General features: G+C 23.9%; 1 protein-coding gene and 1 non-coding gene across 2 annotated transcripts; both read right to left on the bottom strand.

Moving 5' to 3' along the window:
* Nucleotides 1-8,955: 8,955 nt before the first annotated feature.
* Nucleotides 8,956-9,029, bottom strand: TRNAI-AAU (transfer RNA isoleucine (anticodon AAU)). Its single transcript has one exon. It is a non-coding gene; the product is annotated as a tRNA-Ile (tRNA).
* A 224-nt stretch (nucleotides 9,030-9,253) lies between these two features.
* LOC101501614 (egg cell-secreted protein 1.4-like) lies at nucleotides 9,254-9,646 on the bottom strand. Its single transcript, XM_004503005.3, has one exon. The coding sequence runs from the start codon at nucleotides 9,644-9,646 to the stop codon at nucleotides 9,254-9,256; it is 393 nt and encodes a 130-aa protein (XP_004503062.1).
* Between the last annotated feature and the right edge of the window lie 6,172 nt (nucleotides 9,647-15,818).

Raw genomic sequence — 15,818 nt, 5'->3', positions numbered from 1 at the left:
TTCTATGACATGTGTGATCTTTAATCAAACTTACAATTTGTCTAATAATTTGATGAAACCCTTTTACTAAACCTCAAATGAAAACGGCGTTTATTCTCACAATTTACCACTATCCTCATCCTATCATTTTTATTCAAATTCAAATTTTAATTTCCCTCCATAGCATACTATTTTACAACATATTTTACACTGTGTTAAATTTCATTTCTAAATTAAATTTTATCCCCTCGTTACCTTCAGACATCTTAAAATTTGGAAACTTTTTTCCTAAGTCATCATCCTCATCACTATTTGGAGGTGTTTCAAGTTGATTAGATTCATCATCATCATCACAATCTGCTACATTTTTTGCTACTTTTTCAGCATCCTTGTCAACTAAAGGAAATATATTAGTTCAATTGATATCATCTTCACTTTCATGTTGACATTCCATTTCCAACTCATTTGGTCAACATGACCTTGAACATATAACTTGCAAGGATGATTCACAAATATGCCACCATGATATATATTCTTAATCTAACTTTTTGCAGAATATATTGTAAAAAAACAAGCATTTAACTATTCAACCAACATATACCATTTAAAAACAAACAAAACCATTTTTAGCCACAAATGCTAAACAAACAAAACCATTCATTTAAAAACAATGCCATTTTTTTTTATAGAAATGATAAACAAACTAAACCATTCAAGGGGAAAAAACTTCAGTTAAACAAGTGAATAGGTCCCCAGTTCTGTCTCAGAATATCTATAATAGGTGGTTTAAGGTGAACGTAATTCATGATGTGGGTGATAACAATGTTAAGGTTTATATTGATGGGGATCTCAAGTATGATGAAGTTGACACTAACCACTTCAAGTTTTTAAAAAGTAGAGAATAGAATGCTTTTGGTTTGAGTTTAATACTAAATAAATAAAATAAAATTGAATAAGACAGAACAAACCGAAGACTTTTGTTAACATTGATTGACATTTAATAATACTTGAGTTCTGTTTCAAACTATTAAGGTTGCACTTTGTTTCTTATCTTTGCTTAGTATAGGTACGATACGAGATTCAGTATTTAAAATAATAAATGAAGGTATAATTATATCAATAAAAATATAAATTTATAATATAATTTCATTAAAAGAGTTAAATTCTTTATTTGAATCAATTCATAATACAAAATCAAAATCTATAAAATTATAAATTATTTGATAACAAATAAACTGAAATACACAAATATATTATATTAATATATAAAAAAGTTATTAACTCACAATAACATAATACATAAAAACATAATACATATAAATACGGTACAAATATCGATACCAGATAAATATTCAATGTAATTACTTCATCATTTTAAAAATACTTATTCTTGGTAGTTGGTTCGTAACTTTAATATGAATTTTTACAACTAACTTGTAAATATTATAAAAATGCTAAAACACCACAAACGTGTCTATTCCCTGATTTTATGTGTTTATTTATTATTTAAAATGTTTTGTCATAAAAGAAGAAGACTCTTCTACTAAGTATCTTATTTATAAATTAATACTAATTTGTCTCAAATTATTTATCTTTATATAATACTGATTGAAAATTAATTTTTATTAATTTACTAATATATTTTTATTTATACATCTCAACTCATTTAACTATTCCACTAACTACTTAATAAAAAAAACTATTTCACTAACTACTCTAGAAAAATGTCCAAAATTACTTTTTATATTATTAATCAAACATTAATTTTTTTTTCTATCATATTTGTTACTATTTATTACTTTATCTTCTTCTAATTCTATTGATTTTTCTTTTTTATATACCATAATATTTAACTACAAAATTTTAATTTGTGTGAAATAATGGAGTAAATTTAATTTAGGATGGAACAAGTATTAATAAAGATAATATATATATTAGTAAATAAAATTTATTTTATCAACTAAATTAATATAATTAATATTTTTTTACTATAAGATAAATGATTTTTGACAGCAAACATATGTCACTGAAAAAAATATATAATTGTTTGAAAAAATATTTGTCCTAATAAAAAAAATGTCTGCTGCATGTCATTAGGATATGTATTGTTGCGAAAAGTTTACAAATATTAAACATCGTTGTTATAACTAATGTTTATACAATTATAATTGTAGTTACCTTACTTAATATGTCATAATGAATAAAGTTATTGCAATAGAGTTTCTTTTGTTAACAAATAATCTCGTTGTAATAAGTTTTTTTCCTTCAATAGTTATACCTTTATACCTCAACAATAAATGTAGTTGACATAGAACACATATTTCCCAATATTTTATGTCACTTAATAAAAATTTAAATATATATTTATAAACTATTCTTTTTAAAATATGTATAAGTCACATTTAGAATTTAAATTTTCATAACTATTAAAAAAAATGATTACACTAAAAGTCACAATATTATTAATGTAACAAAGTAGTAAATTATAAATAGTCTTATACTCATATTATACAAATTATACAACATCAATAAGATGAAAGAGGTATAATATATTATAAATGGCCTTGTCTTCATATACAAGAGACCAAAAATTGATGCAATTAACAAATATAATTGTAATTCCGACCAGTAGCATTAATTATTAATTTTTCTGTATAACTTGACTTTGAACATTTCTTTATGGAATACAGTTGAAACAACCTGCAATTTTAACAGAATAAAAAGTTATTAATTTAAATTAAAGAAAACATGGATAAAAATAGTTGCGTAGACAAAAGCACCACTCCGAATGGCCACAACTAGCATGATACAATAGGAAATAGAGGAAATAAGAACTAGAATCATGCAATAGAAAATAGGAAATTGGAACTAGAATTACAATACAAAATAGGGGAATACTTATTTTCAAAAAGACAAGAACAATACAATAAAAAATAGAGGAAATTTTCAATTTGAATAGAGAAATAACAACAACCACAAAAATTGCAAATATTTAAGAACCCAAATTTAAGATGCACACATACTATGTGTTTAGATTATTGTTTGCAATTATATTTTTGGAAAAAGCTTCATTGTACTTTTACTTAAAAAATGAATTTTTTCTAAAGTAATTTATGTTAGAATATTTTTCTTATAATATAATATAATATAGCGGAGGAAATAGGGATATTTTTAATCTATATCCATTTTTCAAAAAATGTCAAATATACTTTATTTTGAAATTAATATATTAAATTATTTTTTTTTTTTTTTACCTTCAAGAGGTTGCAAGGTCTGATGCTATCATCTCGAAAGAAAGAAAAAATTTTCCTACTTTAAGAGGTCGCAATGTATTGTTTATTTTTAATTTCTTTTAATAAATGAAAAAATATTAAACTAATAAATAAAATATAGTTAAAATAATTTTAAAAAATCAAATAAATTATATTAAATGAAAAGAAAAAAAACATCAAAATTAATATAGTTTGAGTAATTGTTCCTCCTAGTTTGCAAGTGATTGCCTCTTATTTTACTAGCATGTTCATGTTATTTGTGTTTATGATATACTCAAATTTTGTGTCTTTTTAGTGAAAACAATAAATATACATTTATTTATATTGAAAATAAAATAAACATTAAGAATAACATCCACTAACTATATATGTGCATTTTAATTTTAGATGTACGTTCATTTTTTTTTTTTTGAAAAGAAACACAATTTGAGTGTATACATAAAGATCGGATATGCTAAAAAAAATTGAATGTGTTACATTGTTTAAACAATCATATATATCTTAATTTATATTTTGATAGATAAAATTCACCCTAAAATAGGAGGTAGTCAGCTACAAAATACGTCAGAGTTAATTGTAAAATATAATGGAGTTGTTGATTTAATTTCAACAGACTGAAAGAATTAGGAGGAATTGTTAAAATAATATAGCACAATATTTTCTTTTGCACATTTATTCAATCATATTAATTTTGATGTATTTCGTTTGATTTTATCGATATAATTTAATTTAATTTATTAATTTTATATTTATTGTTTATAAGAATAAGAATAATAATAATAATAATAATAATAATAATAATAATAATAATAATAATAATAATAAAAAATAATATAAACAACACATGGTTGTATTTCTATAATGCAACATTATGACGTAGGAAAAAAAATCAATTGATCGCAATTCTGCTTTATGACTTTAAAGATAACAAATATATATATATATATATATATATATATATATATATATATATATTTGTCCATTGGTTTTAAAATAGTGTATATTAAAAAAAATCAAAAAGGGATATAGATAAAAAAAAAAGTAAAAAATATTTGAGGAATTAGTACATTAACAATTCTTCATTCATATAATCGAAGAACCAGTAGGTGAAGATAGAATGAAGACACATAGCTCATGTCAAAGTCCTTATATATCATTTTACAATTTGGCGTGGGACATTTTTTTAACATGGTATTGAAATTGGATGAACACTCTAGTTTCAGCTTTCTAGACAAGGATAAGGAATGGAATAACGGATAAAATTAGATTTGCAGCTTTGGAACAAAAATGAAGACGAAGAATTTTCTTTATGTGAAAGATGGAAAGACATGAGTGAGAACAAATTGTATAAGTTTTTCTAGCATACAGTGTCGAAAGTAATGTTTTGTTGGTAATAACATCAATTATTGGGTTCAAGTATTAGAAATGAAGTCTTACATTGACTAAAAACATTTGTTGCTATCAATGCTCCCTCAAACTCATCAACACAAATAATGTAATAATGACAGAAAAAAATACTATAAATAATTTAGCTGTGTAGATTTGAATATATTTTATAGGCAAATGTTACTATAGTTATTACATTTGTTAGGAGAAAAAATGTTAGTTGTTACATATTTGAACCCTAAATCCGGACCTCTTGCATGTAACTCTTTCGATGTCATTAACTAATCCCTAGGCTACTCGTTCAATGACAATTTGGATAACATATATATCAAAAATGCTACCCACACCACTCTTTTTTTAAAACAAATTATCCAAAATATCCTTACCTATTTGTTGAATTTCTAACTCTAGTCTCATTCATTCATCTTCAACTTCAAAATCCTAACCTCTCTCAATCTTCATCTTCATCAACATAAAAAAGGAATATAAAAAATTCAGGATTATGCAATATTGATCCATGAACTCAGTTCAAGTACGTTTACGTGAACTCATATCACGTACTACCTGAATTTTTTACAATTTTACAATGTAAGTGAACTCAATTTAAGTAGGCTTACGTGAACTCAATTCAAGTAAGTTTATCTGAGCTCAGTTCACGTACTACCTGAGATTTTTACAATTTTACAATGTAAATGAACTCACTTCATCTACGTTTACGTGAACTCAGTTCACATACCACCAATTAGTCTCAAATTTCATTAATTACGCAATCTTAAATTATGTACATTTACGTGAACTTAATTCACGTATTACCTAAGATTTTTATAATTTTACAATGTACATGAATTCAGTTCACATAATGTTACAACGTACGTGAACTGAGTTTACGTAAAATTCTCAGATTTTGAAAAAAATTATGAGCTCAAAAACATAATAATAAATATACATTTTTGAGTTACTTTAACCACAATGTGAAGAAGGAACTGGTGGAGTGCAAATTATAAGTGAGCGATGTAAGTTTTGAATGATTATGAGTTATGATAGATGAGTTATGGTGATTTTGTGATATGTGAGTTTTGAATGGTTAAAAATGGTTATGAAGGGATAAATGGAGTTAAAAAATATTATAAATATTCTTGAGTATAATTTGACAAGTATTAATATAAGATTATCGTATTCACGAGAAATAATTTGACAATTATCAAACTAATCAAAATTTTATATTATTTAGATTAATGAAAATTATAGTTGATTCACAATCATGAAAGCGCTCTTATCATGATTTCACTTGTAACATCTTACATTCTAGTTTTATATAAATTCTTATTTGTTATCTCAATTTATCAACCTCTTCTAAAATATCAACAAAACTTGATAATTAAATATAATTTTTTTTTTGAAATTAATTATTTGGTTGATCATACAAAAAAATATATTTAAGAGCAAATTTTAAATGATTAAAAGATTATATATCACAATTTTATTTAAATAAAATTATCCTATAAATCTACCGATTAATTATAATTAATCATTAGTTAATTGTGATGAATAAAACAAAATAAAGTTAGAAATTGAAATAAAAATATAAACTACTTTGTTTGATTAAATTATAAGATGCATTATTAAATATTTTCCTCTTATGTGCCACCCTTATTAAAATCGTATTTTATTTCGAAAGCTGAGAAACCTTTTCTCATTAATCAAATATAATTTTATTTGTCCTGCAAGTGCAAGATGAATGGAATAACTGGTCAATTTCATTCAAGTTTAATTTGAAATCGACCAGTTCGACTGCTGGTTCAACCTCAATTAAATTGTACGCTATTCAAACTGAATTTTAATTTGGTTGGTTGAACCAATTTAATTTTTTATTTCAGTTATTTTTTCATTTTATTTAACTTTTATATGTTAAAAATAGTTTGATTATTTGACCCATGCATCACCTACAGTTCTGGCCAATTTAATTTTGTGGTTTTTTTTTTTGTCGTCTCACGGTGTATTAATTTATCGTTTTGGTATGACATTTTATTCGTCATCTTAGTGTGATATTTTGTTTTTCTGTCTTGTTAGGTGTTTTTTGGTTCAGTTCGACAAATCAACTGTGACTAAATTCAATAAATGATTTTGATATAATCAATGTTATAAATCTGAAAATATGAGTATGTCATACAACTCAGATTTATCTTATATGTAGATTTGATCACATCGTTGACATTTCGATATTATGTGCCGTTTAACTTGTGTAATGTGAATTTATTCACATGTTAATTATTTTTTATTTTTAATAATTCAAAATTATAATATTTTCAGTCGATATAATTTTTCTCATATTCGTATTGTAGTAAAAAGAAATTAACTTAACTAATTGATCAGTAATTAGATTGACATGTTACAAGTGTAGGGATATATTTCCTAATTTGAAAATTTCATAAACTATCTTAACCGATGCCACACAATTTACTATTCACTCGCCTAAGTGCTATGCTTCTGCTTTCTCCTCAAGTTGAACCAGTTCCTCCTTATAGACAGTTTATTATATATTCACAATATAATACAAGTCTTAACTAATGTATAAGCTTAATTATAAATTAAATATAAAAACTAATGTATAAGCTTAAACTTCATCAAAATAAAATGAAATAAATAAATAAAAATTAGGTTTATAAATGTTAATATTAATATTAATTAATGCTGGGCGATGCCAATTAATGGTTTCATCAGTTTTTTTCATAACAAATTATCTTAATTAATGCTGATGGTTTATTTTTGTTGTTTCTCTTTCTTGTCAATTGTCATCATATATCAGCTAATGTTTTTATCCGTTCGATGCGCAAGACAAATTATAAGAGATAGATAATATTTTTACTATTTTTAAGAAATTTAAATTTGAAATTGAAATACATGTTTATATAAATAGATAAAATATATATAAATAATAAAGCTATATATATATATATTTAATTAGTAATGTAAATAAAGTATTACGTAAGATATCATTTATGATGGAATAAATGATTTTATCATTTTAACATATAAAATACACTTTTCGAAAAAAATCTAGTGGACACACTTGAAATAAATAACACAAGAAGAAACACATGTTTATTCTTTACAGAGTAAATATATTTTAGACGAAATATATTAGATAATACTTTAAGTTACACCAGTTTAATTTTTTGTGTTTTTAAAATTACAATGTTAGAATTATTTTTAAGTATAATCTCATTTTAAATATTTTTAATTAAGGATTTTTTAAATTTTAATATGAGTTTTGTTATCCATGGAACAACATAATAAATATTAATGTAATTTCATCAACTGAATTAAAAAAAATTTACATTTTATTTCATGAAATTTGAAATGTTTCTCACTTGAAATTTCTCAAGTTAAATTATTTTTTAAAATATTAGTTAAAAATTTATGTTCTTATATGATTGTTGTAATTTAAACTCTTTAAAAATTAAATGAGGTTCAATTAGTTGTTTTGAAATCAAGATGATCGATAAAACATTTACAAATGACTAACTTAAAACACACAAAAAAGATTAATTAAATAATAAATTTTAAAATAAATTATTAATATATTATTTTAACAACTGTATAATATATTTTTTATACACCAAACGCTTTTCTTTCTTGTCATCTTATATGAGCCCACTTCTTTAGAAAATGATTGCATTACCATTCTAAAAGAAAAATCATACGAAAAGATTTAAAATATTTTTTACTTCATCTTCCTTTTGTCTACCATGTACTTGTCATTATTATAATAAATAATAAAGGTAGCTGAGAAATCCATTTATATGATTCACGTATAAAATTAAGAATAAAGGGTTCAGGTATGTGATTGGTCAATGGTACACAAATCCACTTATATATCTTGATCTTTGTAATAATTCACAAACTCTCAAGGTATTTTTGTAATATTATAGATTGAGCGGTTTTTGTTTTTTTTTTTAGCTCTTTTAATTAGTTGTTATTTAGGAGGTTGTTTCATTATAAATTGTTTTGGTTGATTGTATTTTGATTATTTTAACATTTTCTATATTGGTTTTAATTTAATTTTAGCTTTTTTAACCAATGTAGCGTTGAAAAAAAAAATTATTTTAATATTATAAATGACAAAATAAGAATGACGGCGTGTGGTACACATGTGAGTGACATCAATGAGCCAGGTATGAATATTGAGAAACAAAATTGAGGTTAGATTCGAAGTAGGAAATGGTTGGATCAAATGTAGTAAAAAATATATTAAAATTTGGCCCATGCAGGTCTCGAACCTGCGACCTACAAATGTAGTAAAAAATATATTAAAATTTGGCCCATGCAGGTCTCGAACCTGCGACCTTCGCGTTATTAGCACGACGCTCTAACCAACTGAGCTAATGGGCCATTTGATACTTGTTTATTATAAATCACATATATTAATGTAGTATATGTATACTAGCATCGAGTAATTTCAATTTCTAATTAATATCATCATTCAATAAACGTAGCAAAAATAAAAAAATCAAATACAGAAGAGAGGGAAAGGAAATAATAGCATATGTTATATATTATTTATTATTAGAAGACATGACATAACTATATAAGAGTGGAAACTTGAACAACAAAAATTAGTCATTGGACATGATAGGGCCAAGCGCATTAACAGTGACAAATGGTGGCAGCGATTTGTTGACGGATGCAATACCATCGCAATATCCACGTAGGAGTTCAGCTTCTTCAGGTGTGAGGCCCAAAGAAGTAAGCATATTGGGCCAGCATTGATGGGCTATAGTGAGAAGTGCATTGCAACAGCCCGATCCAAGTTTTGTCTCGCCGTTAAGAAAAAAGAGGACAATCTCGCCAGTACAATGTTGAAGCTCAAACATTGTCTCCCAACATTTGTTGTTCTCGCCAACAAATAAACGTGTTGCAAGGGTTGTTGTGGAACTAATTGGCCTAGCCATAACCATTGTTGACAATGAAAGAATAACAAACAGCTTCAAAATGATAGCCTTGGCCATTAGGGATGATGACAATGATATTGGGAGAGAGGGATTGGAATGAAAAGGGATGAAATGATTATGGTAATTTATATAGCATGTGTTAGGCTATTGAGTTCTATGAAGCCTTTTACCACTAAAACGCATGACCATTGTGTTTCCAATATTTATTTTCAGCTAAGAAATTATAAGTGTAACCGTGGAAGTTAGAAGGTGAAAGCAACTCTCGGATGTTATGAGCTCTTTTTGAGCTCTATTTGAATAAAAAAATTAATTAAGAATTTATTTATAACTTGAACATATCATATAAGTAGTATTTTTATTTAAATGATAAATTATCTGACGAGTTATTAAAATTAGTTGCAAATAACTTCTAAATATTTTAAAAATCAATAATCACGCTGTGTCTAAAAAATAACAAGTACTATGATTGCATTTGAAAAAATTGAAAACTCCAAAAGTCTCAATGAAGGTACTCTTATTGTCTCTAATCTTTAACTTTTTTAAACTTAAATATATAGAATAAACAATCATAAAACCAAATAAATTTAGACTCATTTAACCTTGTTTATTATTATTCTAAAACTTTTCACATTTTCCCCTAAAAAAAAACTGCTCCATGTGCACTTAGTTGCTCCACATAAGGAAGAAAAAAATTGTAACAGAAAACAATTAATGTCAAGGAGATTTATTTATTTTATATGGATGTGTGCGCTTTATGTCTTATCGCCATCAGTTGATTATCTTTTACAGGATTGTTTGTGACAATTAAACTACGCGTATCTATTTTCAATTCTTAACACATGGTAAACATAAATTTATTTAATACATAAAATTTGATTTTCTAAGAGTATAAAAAGAATATAGGCATAATTATGTCTTAATTTGTTGAAATGGGATATAAATATTAGAATTGCTATAGTCATTTGAAATGGGATCTTTAATTGTAAGTGTGTTCACTTGCCAAATATTTATGAATATGTAATCATAATTACTAGTAAGTGGTTGTTGTTAAATGTATAGTGGATCTACTGTAACAAACTCAATTTATTAGTATTGATTTGTTGGCTCTTTCGATATTTATAACACTTTACATGTTTTTTTTAATATTTAATTGTAATTTTTGTTCAACTGTTATTATTAATTTATAGATATAATTTTTTATTTTAAAAATCGATAATTTTGATTTTTTTTATATTTTTACATAAAAAAATAACAATTTGATATATTTCAAATGATGTGACATACAATTATCATATATAGAATTATTTAGATACAATAATTATTTATATGTTATTAATTAAATTAAAAATATATGAAGTTGAAAGTTAAATTTTTACGCTGTTTTATTTCAATTTCATGGATGTTAATCATTCTATATTATTGTATTATATATCACGTTATTTAAAAAATCAACCATTATCATTTTTTAATTAAAAAATTAGAGTGAAAAATCAAAATTGTTAACTTTTAAAATAAATGGACAAATTTCATGAAACAATAAAAATAGAAAAACCTAAAACTGCAATTAAATCTTTTCAAAATTTCTATATATTTATTTTATTCAATTACACACACACACATATATATATATATATATATTATAACAATAATAACAATAAATGTATAATTCACCAGAGAGTATAATGCATTAGAGGAGGTCACGTGTAAGAATTTTTTATTTACCTAGTAATTAACCTTACTATAGATAGATTGTCATTTTCAGGATTCACGGTTAAGGGTTTAGGGTTTAGTGTTTAGTGTTAAGGTTTAAGATTTAGGGTTTAGGTTTTTTGGTTTAGTGTGTTACGGTGTTAAGGGTTTAAGAAATCACGTTTAGGGATTAAGGTTTAAGGTTAAGGAATTAGGGTTCAGTTTTTAGGGTCTATGGTTTAGGGTTTAAGGTTAAGATTTTAGGGTTTAGAGTTAAGAGATTTGAGTTTAAGATTTAGGTTTAGGATTAAGGATTTAGGAGTTGGGGTTATTTTCGTTGTGAAATATAACTACAAAACAAATATACTAATAACATATTATAAAATAGAATTCTTTAATAAAGATGTAATTATTACTTTGTTTGAAAATTATATTTTATTATATGTTATATCTTAGTTTGGAAAAACAATAGAAAACGAAAATCATAATAACGTATAATACAATAGAGTTGTCAAATAAATATGTAATTATTACTTTATTTGACAATTATATTTTTATTATATGTTATTATTATCTTCGTTTTATAGTTTTACTTTATAACGAATATAGTAATAACATATAATAAAATAGAGTTGTTATATAAAATAGTAATTAGGTTCAGAATTTAGGATTTTGGGTTCGGGGTTTAGGGTTTAGGTTTATATTCATTGCGAAATGTGATCACAAAACGAAGATAATAATAATATGTAATAAAATATAGTTGTAAAAAAAAGATATAATTATTACTTTATTTAAAAATAATATTTTTTTGTATGTTATTATTATCTGCGTTATGAAAAACAAATACAAAACGAAGATAATAATAACATATAACAAAATTGAGTTTATTTTGTTATATGTTATTATTATTTTTGTTATTAAGTAGAATTACAAAATGAAGATTATAATAACATTTAGTAAAATAGAGTACCCTAATAAATATGTAACTTAATATTTTATTTGACAATATTATTTTATTATATATTATTATCTTCGTTTTATAGTTTTACTTCATAACAAAAATAATAATAACATATAATGAAATAGAGTTGTCATATAAAATAGTAATTATATATTTATTTGATTGCTGAATTTTGTTATATGTTATTATTATTTTTGTTATTAAGTACAATTACAAAATGAAGATAAAAATAACATTTAATAAAATAGAGTTCTCTAATAAATATGTAATATTATATTACTTTATTTGACAATTATATTTTGTTATTATTATCTTCGTTTTATAGTTTTACTTCATAACGAGGTTTAAGGTTTAAAGTTTAAAATTTTAAATTTAGTGTGTTAGAGTGTTTAGGGTTTAAAAACTCATTTTTATGTAGTTTTTTAATACTTCGAGATTTAGAATTTGAACGGATTTGTTTGAATTAAATTTCAAACATGTATAGATAAATATTTATAGAACCACAAATATTTTTAGTATAGATAAATATATTTATTTCAGTTAATATATTTTCTTGACAACTAAATACAATTAACAAAGGAATGATAATTAAATTATAAATAAAAAAATAAACCATTAACATCTATAGAAAGTAGAAACACCAAACACAAACAATATTACCAAATAATAAACCTAAAAACGCAAACAAATATATGGACGGCACCTCTCATAACGGCAAGAATATTGCGTTTGACGGTCAATTGACACATGAAATTAGAGTTTAATTTGTTTGTTTTTTGGAAAAATATATTGTTCGTAAATGGTAGTGTAATATGTAACATGATGGTTAATTTTGGTTCAAAAAAAATCCTTTGTATGAATGATGTAAGTTTATTACTATAAAAAATATTTAAATTTATGCCAACTAATATGTACAGAAAAAAAAGTATGATTAAAAATAGGATAATAATTTAATAAAATTTAAAAAATTAAAGTCGTCATTTTTTTAATAGAAGTTCTCATTAGTATTGCAAATAAAATATTTGTTTTTTTTTAAATAATATATTTGATAAATACAAACCATGAGAATATAAATTTATAAAAAAAATACATTATATATTTATTAAAAAAATTAAAAGTTTGAAACTAATATGAACAGTAAAACCAATTTTTTTAAATAAAAAATCAGATTACATATTAAATCACTTAAATATAAAAGTCACTACACTTTTTTTGAGTCATTTTAGAATTTGTAGATGAGACAATTTTTTAAAATAAAAAATCAGACAACCTATTAAATCACTAAATATAAAAGTCACCACACTTTCTCTTAGTCATTTTAGAATTTATAAATTAACGTTTTCTTTGCCATTGACGATTCTTGCAATCTTATAGAAATATATTTAAAGAGAAATGTTTAATAGTATATTTTAAAAATATGATATATATTATTTACCAAATAAAAAAACAAATAGCCAATATATAACCACCACCTTCGAATCCGTCAAAATCCTTTCAAATGAAGGTGATTTGTGCAGGGGTTTGAAAACAATATAAGAATCCAAAACATCAAAAAATAGAAGAAGACAAAACAGATCATGGGGAGTGCATGTAACATTAGAAATCAAAACAATATAAGAATTGATAACCATTTGAAAAAGCAACATGCATAAACATTTAAAAAATTAAGAATTGTAAAAGAAAATAAAAGGAAATCGAAATAACGTTGAAAAGGGACAAATAAAAACTCGATAGCATATTTCTAGTACAATTGTATCTTTAATTATGATGGAAATTAGGGTTTTAACTATTAGACTCCTATGTGGCCCAATTTAGTTTTGTTTTTGCTTTTTTTTTTAGCTTGTGTCTTTTGATCTTCACAATCTGTATTTTTTTATTTTATTTTAAAAGGTTTATTTTTCCAATTTCCAGAAAACAAAATTGAAAATGTCTTCGTACATTGACTGCAAGTTGTCCAAAAACTCTTGGAAAAAATGTGGTTAATATTAATAAATTATTAATGATGATGTGATTAGGTCAAGCAATTGAAAATTATTAATTATGAATAAAATAAAATGAGAATTACAAAAATTAGTATTTAGATGTGTTTTTGTCTAAGTTCATTTGAAAATGTGATTAAGAAAAAAATATTTATGTGGATTGACGATTATTGTCAAACATGTATTTACAATTATTATCCAAATTCTTTCAACGAAACACGTCATAAGTCACCTTATAGAAAATTAGTTACGACAAATATGAGTTTTTGAAAAATATTTTTTGAATAAGCATAAATTACTTTTTTTTTCTTCATATTTAAACAAGTTTTTAAATTTTTCTAACAATCCTATCTAATATCAAATATTATTAATAAAATAAAAAATACAAAAAGAAGCAAGGAAGCATCATCCAAATCAAAAAACATAAAATAATAATAATAATAATAATAATAATAATAATAATAATAATTAATTAGACAAATCTTATTTCTAAAAAACTTGTTTGCGATGAAATTAAATATTATGCTCTATCACACAATCACCGGTTAAAAATACCCAAATTAACCAATAAATTAGGACAAAAATTTTCCTCCCTTAAAATGCGATAACAATTATACCTCGTTTGTGAGGTAAGAACAATATAATTTTTTCATCTACTTTTAAGTCTCTAAATGACAAATTGAACATTATAAAAAACAACAAGAACTAAACTAAAAGAGCATTCTAACAAAATGCTATGTCACTCTTGCTCAAAAGTTGTATCAATCGCCAATATAGCACTCATTATTTCTAAAGTAAAGCATTGCGAGTATCAAGAGTCGTAGTAAAATGCCCAAAATAAGTGACACTGTATCCTTCAAAAGACTACCACAAATCGAAGGTTCAAGGTTGTCTTTAGCATTTCATTTATACTACACTTAATCTTTTAGTAAAAAAGGAGTTCTCATATGACCTACATAACTCTGATTAAATAAGTGACATATAACATAGAAATAATGCACCACATAAAACTTAGAGAAAGGAATAATATGTGAGCTGAGAGATACATTTTCACATACATAAACACATTAGAAGCAACCAGAAAAATTGCCTATTGAAGAACACTATTCTTGTTGAAAAATATATTGATTCCGACAAAACCAAATACACCATAAGACATTAATCAGGAGATATATGACATCATTGCACATTTGAAGGCTCCAACTAGACTTGCACAATGTAAAACTTTTATATAGAGCAATTTTATTTAGGAATCTATGAATATGAATAAATTTAAAGTTTATATTTTGTAAAACAATATTTTTATCTATGAACATAAATAAATTTAAAGTTTAATTTATATGTAGAGGTGTTGTAAACAAATTATGCCCATATTAAATTAGATCTCGTAATTTAAATATAATTTGATATTACTTAATTTTTTTTAGTATTAATTATCTAGGTAAATAGAGTTAGAGAATAATTATTCTAGTTAAAATTTAAATTTGAGTTCGTTTAAACAAAATGTGTTTAATTGAAACTCATTAACAAAATCAAGTCAACCACTCAGTTACTTATAAAAATATCTATATAAATATCTAAATGATAATAAAATATAGTT

The sequence above is a fragment of the Cicer arietinum genome, chromosome 5, assembly GCF_000331145.2.
Source record: "Cicer arietinum cultivar CDC Frontier isolate Library 1 chromosome 5, Cicar.CDCFrontier_v2.0, whole genome shotgun sequence".
Taxonomy (NCBI): Eukaryota; Viridiplantae; Streptophyta; class Magnoliopsida; order Fabales; family Fabaceae; genus Cicer; species Cicer arietinum.
This window is presented reverse-complemented; position numbering and strand designations above follow the sequence as displayed.